The following is an 8,313-nucleotide window of genomic DNA, read 5'->3' as shown; positions in this document are numbered from 1 at the left end:
TTCAATCTCCAGCAAAAATATTCAGTTCTGCTCTGTTTAAAGTCATATTCCTAGGCAAACTATACTATTGCAATTCTTTTGCTCCAGTACTACTGTTTCATGCTGGATTTTTTAAGAGTAGAAGCAAAACTGAGGCCTTGAACAATTAAAGCTCGGGTTGCCACCAGGTGGCACTGAAGACCTACGAGCATTTAATGCCCATAGCCTCCAAGCCTGGAGTCATGCATTACCTCCGATATCACAGCCTAATGTCATGAGAGCACAAGGGTCCAGGCAGAGATTAGCTCCACCTGCATCATTTGTAGCACACGAGAGGAAATATTTGGATATAAAACGTGTAGCCATCAGCTATATTTCTGTTACACAATATTTAAAGTACAGTCAACTTTCTTGACATCTTGTGAGGGAAAAAGACACAAGTGCTACATTAAGAATTAAAACACCATGGTCATGCCACTCAACTTTTGTCATTTTAACTGTTGTAACTTGCAGTAAATACACGCATGACAGAAAAACAAACTGCACTACAGTGATATCTATTTAGTTATCTTGAACAATAATAAAATTAATTACAACCACTGTATCTAGAACACTTGGCCAATACCTCTATCTACGTTATTCTTAAATGTAAGTCTAAAATAACTTTTTTTTTAAAAAGAGCCAAGTTTTCTTCTAACATACTGAAAGGTTTTAACACTCCTGTATATTACTTGCTTTTTCCTAGGCATACAACAAACTTTCTAATAAAAAGATGACATGAAACAGTATTAAATTAAATGCAGGTGCTTGCAGTTTCAGAATAAGAGGCAAAAACTACACAGTTCACAGTACAATTGACACTTTATTCCATTGTGATGGGGATATATAGTATTGAAACTGCAAGAGTCAAAAAAGAGGGGAAAAAAAAGTGCAAATCTCTATTAGAACAGATTATGGAATGTGTTGATGTTTTTGGCACAGAAAGTGGGAAACTATGTACTGCAACAAGATTTTAAGTTTAATGAAATGTAACATTTCTGCGTTTAGTAGTCGTATTTGTGCACTGCAGAACAATACAACATAAAACAGTGACTAACAATTCACATGCAGCTCTATACAAGTTACATCATACATCCAGTTAAACCTTTTCTGAAAATACATGAGGTCCAATTATACTTTGTTCACAATCACTTAACAAATACCATTCTTTAAGCAGTCTTATCTTTTCAGTTTCCTTATTGATAAAAACAAAAATAGCGTCTTAAATAGTAAATTATTTTCTCCAAATGGTTCCACATGAAAGTTGATATTTTCTGTTGAAGTAATTTGGCTCTGCTTGATTAATACAATGTTCAAGAAGCTGAGTGAAATCAAAAGCTGGTCTTCCCCTTATTTTATCTCCAATTTACTGTGAGCAAACAGAAAATCAGATTCGTTGTTCTGCATTTCACTGAATGTTTATTTTTAAAACTCAGCTTGGTGGTACTTATCACCTCTGTACCTATGACCTCTGGAATTCATCCAAAAATCAGAGAACAGCTTCATACAGTGGCAGCTATTTAAGACCAAAAAGGAGTGTATTAGCATAGAAACGACAAAAATGCTGAAATGGAAGAATTTGAGATTATTGTATAAGTACAGTACACATTCACATTTTCAATGCAGAGAGAGATACTGTATTCATATTTTGTTGAAGAGAGAAACCCACATATCACAGCTCTTCCTGCACTAACAGTAAAGATAATATCTTTTAAAGACCTTTAATGCATACTCTAGCTCTTTCATTTGATCTAAGCTAAACTACTTGCTCAAAATGAAGAAACCTCTGATGAGTAAATTCAAACCCCACTGCTGAGCTATTAACCACAAGATCTTCTTTGCTGACTTGTTATGTCATGCAGCCTGACAGTTGTTATCAAATGTTTTCTGTGGGCAGTTCAGTGTCTCATCTCCTTTTTTTTGGTTTGGGATTTCATTTTATTATTTATATCAGTCAAGGATGATGATTTACATCTGACATCTGAGAAATGTTCCTAGTGGCAGGATACACAGGATACCCATTAAATACGTATTACAGCAGGAATGTCCTTGCAAAGAAATTATTTGTTTGGACAACAGAAAAGGTAACAAAGAGCAAGAAAGAGCACTTGGCATGATTTTAGTTCTTCGTACCATGCTGCAATTGCACAAACTGAAGTGCTTTAAGTGTTTTTGCTTTATTATAATGACATAATAAAGAACAATGCTAAAAGCAGAGAGGTAAGGGCAATTCCACTAAACAGCTTAGGTAACTTTTGGCATCAGACTAAGATTTAATTTTGAACTTTACGTTATGAGCCTAAAAGACAGAGACAAATCACGTGTGATTTAAAGCAACCAAATCTTGCTCCTAAAGTCAGAAAATTTATGTACAATTTGAAATTATCACCATAGGGAATTCAAATCCCTCAGCCATTCCCCTGCTCTTTCCATATACCAAAATGCAGCTTTGAAGGCAGGGAAATCTAACTAGCAACAGGTGAAAGACCAGCCTCACCTCTCCATGCCATGGGGAAACCAAGAGGAAAGCCACTATCACCCATTCAGTTGCTTTCAGAGACATAAGCTATGAGCAGTCTACCATATTTTGTCCTAAGAAGTGTCCTCCTTGTCACTCCCTACGTATACTGACGCTCATCTTTCCAGCTCAAAGTAAGAGCAGACCCCTTAGTTTCTTCTCCACCTGGCATCTACACAAGAAGGGAAAGAATTTAGGACAGTCTGTTATAGAGTGAACAACAAGGAGGCAGAAAAAAACAATTGAAGTAGGAGAACTAAGGCAGCAGGAGGAAAATTTGCTTTGTGGCTGAAAGAAAAAAGCATTCATTGTGCCACAAAACTAGAAACTATAGTCTGAGGAAGAGAGTTTGAGGCATAAATGGAATGGAGACCCCACAGCCCAGTGCTGGCACAGGACAGCTCCCACTCCTGGATGAGATGATGGAGGAATCAGGGCAAAGGGATGGGAATGAGGTGTAACCAGGCTCAGGAGTACAGACAGAGCAGGTGGGAGGGGGCATGCAGGCTTCATATGACAGCTCCCACAGATACGGATGTTTTTAAGGGTAAAGCCTGCCTTTAGACGGTCACAGTTAAATACTGTAGGGTTACTTTTTGGCACAAAATCTCTGCTGAGTATCAAATCATTTTAAAATGCAAGATGCTTTATCAGATACTTAAAAAGCACTGAGGGAAAGAGGGAAAGATTTCCACTACAATGTTTACATCCTTAGAGCTTGATCATGTCGATCAGGAGGAAATGATGGTGCATGGGAATGGAGGAGACAAAGGGGAAACCTCGGGAGAATTCTTTGGGACAGCACACAGCCATAAAACCATTTTATTTGCTCGTCCTTGTCCTCTCTCTCATGATGCCTCGTCACCGCAGCATGCAGACAATGCGACACATATCCTGGTGGTTGACAGGATGTTTGCTCCACATTACTGCTAGGTGAGGTGAGAGTTGCACTGTAGAGTACCTACGGATATACGTACTTGTGTTTCCTCCCTTATGACAGTGTGGAAATGCACGCAGGTTTCCAAAGAATACTGAAGTATGCGCTTGGTTAGTGCTATTTGCTGTGCTACAGACTGACTCCTCACTCACTTCCGACTGTACCTTAGCGCCATGTCACAAGTGGTTCAGGAAAGGTGGAGGAGGTGCCTAGGAAGTCAAAAACATGTTCTGACTCTTTGTAAGCCTCTGGAGAATTCCCGCTGCTGTCTCTGTTTGGGAATTTCTCCATCCGTAGTTTACAAATGATTTAACAAGAAGCATGTGAATACAATGGGGTATGCTCCACTTTACTGTGGCAAAAAAAAAAAAGTATGACTCAGTGGGTAAACATGTTGTGGAATTTGCTACAAAAAATACTGAATACCACAGTAAATATTCATGCAATTAAAAATTTAAGATGGTCATTGTTCCAAGGAAAACTACCCCAAGGGCAAATTACACATGCCAATCTTTCAGGAAACAATAGCTTCCCTTATTCATGAGCATAATCCAGGAATAACTGTCCTTCAACTCATTCTATCACCCTTTCCTTTTGAATTTTGCTAGTATGTGGCCTTCAAAAGAGGAGAAAACAACAGAAAGGAGGAACAAATTAAAAAAAAAAAAGACAAACAATTATTAAAACCCCCAAATTTTTTGGTTATTTTTTATAGCTTCAACTTTACTGACAGCATCTGAAATTTTCATTTTTGTGGTCCAAATGTTCCCCAGTACCTGGCCTTTAAAGAAAACTCTTATTCTGTTGTCACCAAAGTGTAAGACAGAGCATTAGCAGCAAAATGCCACCTGAACTTGCAGGTGATGTCCTGTGTGGCTGCACTGTGAATTCTTTTTATGTCATCCAAGTTTCCCAGGCAGGTACTGCCTTCAAATGATCCTGTCAGAGGAGGCTTTTCCCAAAGCTGCTATCTTGCATCTGAAACTAACAATGCCCAGCAGCAGCAATGTGATATGGCTGAGACAGCGAGTGTAGACTACTGCCCACTGTTTCAGCTTCCTTACCACAGGAGATACCAAGTTCATGAGTTCCCTGAACTTTTTTCCGCCCCCACTGTCACTTTGCATCATTGAAAGTGAAAAGAAACAGAGGTGAAAGACTAAATGAATAAAAGGAGTAGATCAAGGAAGAGAAAGAAAAAACACAGGAGAAGGGAGCAGTGCAAAGACAACAGAGGTGCTTGAAGTGTTGAGAATTAGTTGGTCGTCTTAAAAATTTCACACAAGTAAGTTAGATTGCTAAAGCGTGGGGTTAGCCATTATAGTTTTCTTCTGCCAGCCCACGGGACTCACACACTTCAGAGTTATGTATCCCTCAGTGAGAGCATACATCCACCTTAAATACCATCTGCAAGGACATCATAAAAATACACAAAGCAAAAAATTTGTAAACAAGGGTTAGTAGCACAGTGGTACAGTAGATTGTCAATAAAAACAATAAAACTGTGAATACAGATTCGTCTACCTTGTGTGTAACATTATTGCCAGTTACAAGGGAGGGACTTCTGTAAACTCATAATTCTGAAGTTTTGTTAATAAGCACAGAGCAACAGGTGAGTGCCCCATCTACTTTCTCCAGTTCTGTGTTGGCTATTGGGATCAGCATGTGGTCCTTCAGTTTTTCAAAAACCTGTTTAGGAAAGGAAATGGCACAGAAATAATTACTTTTTACACCTCCTTAGTTTCCCTTTTCCCTAAGTATTTGGAGTAGTCACGGATTGATCAGTGGGTGCCACACTTCTCACTGTAATTCAAGCTAACATTTACAGTGTATGTGGCCATTTGGCTGTGGCTCTCAGAGGGTTGCAAACATTAATACCGTTACTGCTTCCAGTTTGGCAGAAGAAGCACAAGGGGCACACAAGGAGACAAACAAAATCAGTGGAGACACACACAGAGCCCAGACCTCCCACCTTTTGAAAGCTTTCGCCATCTATATTTCCCATGGCAGGATGTCACTCTTTCTGTAAAGCACTGAATTTCGGTTCCCAGCCACTTCCCGGTGAGGCTGGGATGCTGGCAGTCTCCCAGCCGCCCCCAGCACATCCCTCACCTTTGCACTCTCTGGGTACTCCTCAGGGGCTCGGTGCAGCAGGACGTGCCCTTTGCTGGGAATGTTTAAATAGATGCAGTTTGCAGCGGCATCGTCGGGCACCGTCAGCTTGTCATAGCGGTGGTCGCTCATCTGTTGCATGGTCTGTCGGGAGACACAAACCACAACTATTGACCAAACACTGTAGTGGGCCCAAATAAATGCAAGAATAGAGCCTTCAAAAAAAAAAAAACACTAAGTACGATTGCCAAGCCAGCCAAGAGTCATTTTGCTATGCAGCAAGGAGACCTGCTTTTATCTCTGCCTTCAAGGAAGAATCTACTAACCTTATCCAAGAACAGCAGTAGAAAACCTGTCAAATGGTTCCTGCAAGTGGATTAAGCAGGCTGCCCAACGGACAGTCAGTGGGGTCTTTTCCTTAAGTAGTGCACATTGAGTATGCAAACCTCCTGCTCACATTGACAAAAACTAGAGGTGCTCAGCCACCTTTGAAAAAAGCAGCCATCATTCAACACTCATCAAATGAGTATGAATTAGCACAAACAGGACAAGAATGGTTCCCAACTTGGATATCAGCCCAATCTTAACTCTTTTCAAGGACCTCGTTTTTGCTTTCCAAGCAGTTACTCTTTCACCAAGCACCTGTGCTGGGGAGTGAGATGACATGTCCGAGTTAATCCTCGTTCCCAAGGGGACAACACAATAACCTTGTCAGAACAGCAGAGCTGGTGGTTTTCAGAAGGTTGGTCTATAAATATAGGGCTCATACACAAATTTGGACCCTGGCTGGAATTTCAGAGGCAGGGACTCTCAGCACATGAGAAGCCTGAGATCCCAAGTTTTGGATTAGGCTCAACTTTTTAATAAAGATGGAAAAAGCCTGGAGACAAGAAGCCTGACTACCCATTGTATCATTCCAGCTTTATATCAGCTTCTCTGACAGAGACCTAGAATAAAGCAGAAGTGAACAAAACCCAAAGCTTTGGCTCTGTCCAAAGCCTAAGCAAACTCAAGTGCTTCAGTTTCCCTCCTAGCTCTCCTTCGTTCCCACACACATTGCAAAGATGCAAACAGAAATAAAAGCCTTTTTTTTTTTTTCCTAGCTTAGAAGTACTCACATTAACATTATGTCAAAAATAAATCACTATTCTGTTAACAAAATTCTTCAAGGGAATTTATCCTTCTCAGCAAAACCCCACAGATCTACACCACATAGCAGACTTTGATCTGCGGCACAGTTAAATTTATCTTCAAATTATCAGTAGGGTCATTTGTACTACTACTCATTCATAAGAAATACCATGTGGAACCTAATTATAATAACTACATCTAAAACATACTGTGAAGTACCAAAGCAGTACATACACGCATACTGCTACAGTAATTCCTTTCTAGGTCTGGGTGCATTTTTTATGTCGCACTCTGAGTCATCCACATCCCATGGAGAACGTGAAACTGGTAATGAAGAATGCCACGCATTCTTGAGGAAGTTATCATTTCTTGTTCTTTCTTCAATTGTGAAACTCTCCATAGGTCGCACCTACCTCCATAAAAGGTTAATGTGCTTTACTGAGAAACAATCCTTGCATCTTTACTTGACCGGATGTGTTTTTATTACTGTACTCTGTGTGTTTGACTTCCCTGTTTATGCACTTGCTTCCGTTACATTGCCGTGATGCATTTGTTCAAGCTCTCCTTGATGTCGCAGGCATACAGCAGCAGGTGACATGCCAGCAGAGATGCTGCTGCTCTCCCTGGTAACAGCCTGCAGACTCGTCCTCTGCACGCAGCCTCCTCCTTCCTAACATAATCTGTTTAAGTCTGGATTAAGGATTGTGGTTATTAAACCTGCACTGAAATATATGCAGCAGCAGCAGAAAGGCTACCGCCTAGATTTCACTCTGCTCCCAGAAAGTTGTGCTTTCTCTGGTCCTCGGTGGTGAAAAAAAAAAATCCTGTACTGCAGGTTTTCTACAGAAAACAGCTCATTCATCAGAAATGTACTGACTCACTGGGTAACATTTCCATAATAAATTACAAATGAATTCTCAAATGGAAGGGTATGGACACATCTCCCATTCACTTCCTTCCATAAAATGCTTCAGTTTGGAACACTCACAGCAAATTGAAGTGAAGACCAAATGCAAGACCCTAACTGTGCTGCAGAAAACACAAACCAGCATCAGGAAACTGAGCAGATGATGGGAAGGCATGCTAGAAGGATTGTTTTCAAGACTAAAAAGCTGGAAAATGGTGGCTGAATTAATTTAGAAACAAGCAAAGAGAAAAAATGAGTGAGAAAATAAGACACAGAATCATGGAAGTTTAAGTCCACAGCTGCAGCAGCAGGGATGGGATCTGTTCACTACAGTATCACTGTAAGAAAGCAGAACTGGCATTCTGACAACACAAAATTGCTCTCTCTTCCTCACCTTTTAAGATAAGAAGAAAATAATATATGCAAGCTTTAATCTCTGTTTTAACTACGATTGCATATCGAAGTAAAATTTCAAGAATCAATCTGTTGAGAGTGTGCAAAGGCAATAAACCTCAGACCTGTGCCACAAAGAGTCTATGAACAAAGCAGAAATGTGCAGAAATGATGCAACCAGGCTATTTTAAAGACTCATGCTGTTGTACATTTCTATGGCAAAAAGTCACTGAGCACATACAGCTGGCCAGACAGGGCTCCGGGGCAGAGAAAGAGATAAAAGCAAAGCTCTCTTTT

The 8,313-nt window shown here is 40.2% G+C and overlaps 1 protein-coding gene across 1 annotated transcript in view; it reads right to left on the bottom strand.

The window, feature by feature from the left end:
- Nucleotides 1–821: 821 nt before the first annotated feature.
- DDAH1 (dimethylarginine dimethylaminohydrolase 1) overlaps nucleotides 822–8,313 on the bottom strand; it is a 49,328-nt gene continuing 41,836 nt past the window's right edge. Inside the window, exons 6-7 of the mRNA XM_010715962.3 lie at nucleotides 5,586–5,729; nucleotides 822–5,162 (exon numbers count right to left, since the gene is read on the bottom strand). Coding sequence (XP_010714264.2) covers nucleotides 5,046–5,162; nucleotides 5,586–5,729 — 261 coding nt within the window. The 3' untranslated portion in view covers nucleotides 822–5,045. The remainder of the gene's footprint in view (nucleotides 5,163–5,585; nucleotides 5,730–8,313) is intronic.

Source organism: Meleagris gallopavo, chromosome 10 (assembly GCF_000146605.3).
Source record: "Meleagris gallopavo isolate NT-WF06-2002-E0010 breed Aviagen turkey brand Nicholas breeding stock chromosome 10, Turkey_5.1, whole genome shotgun sequence".
NCBI lineage: Eukaryota > Metazoa > Chordata > Aves > Galliformes > Phasianidae > Meleagris > Meleagris gallopavo.
This window is presented reverse-complemented; position numbering and strand designations above follow the sequence as displayed.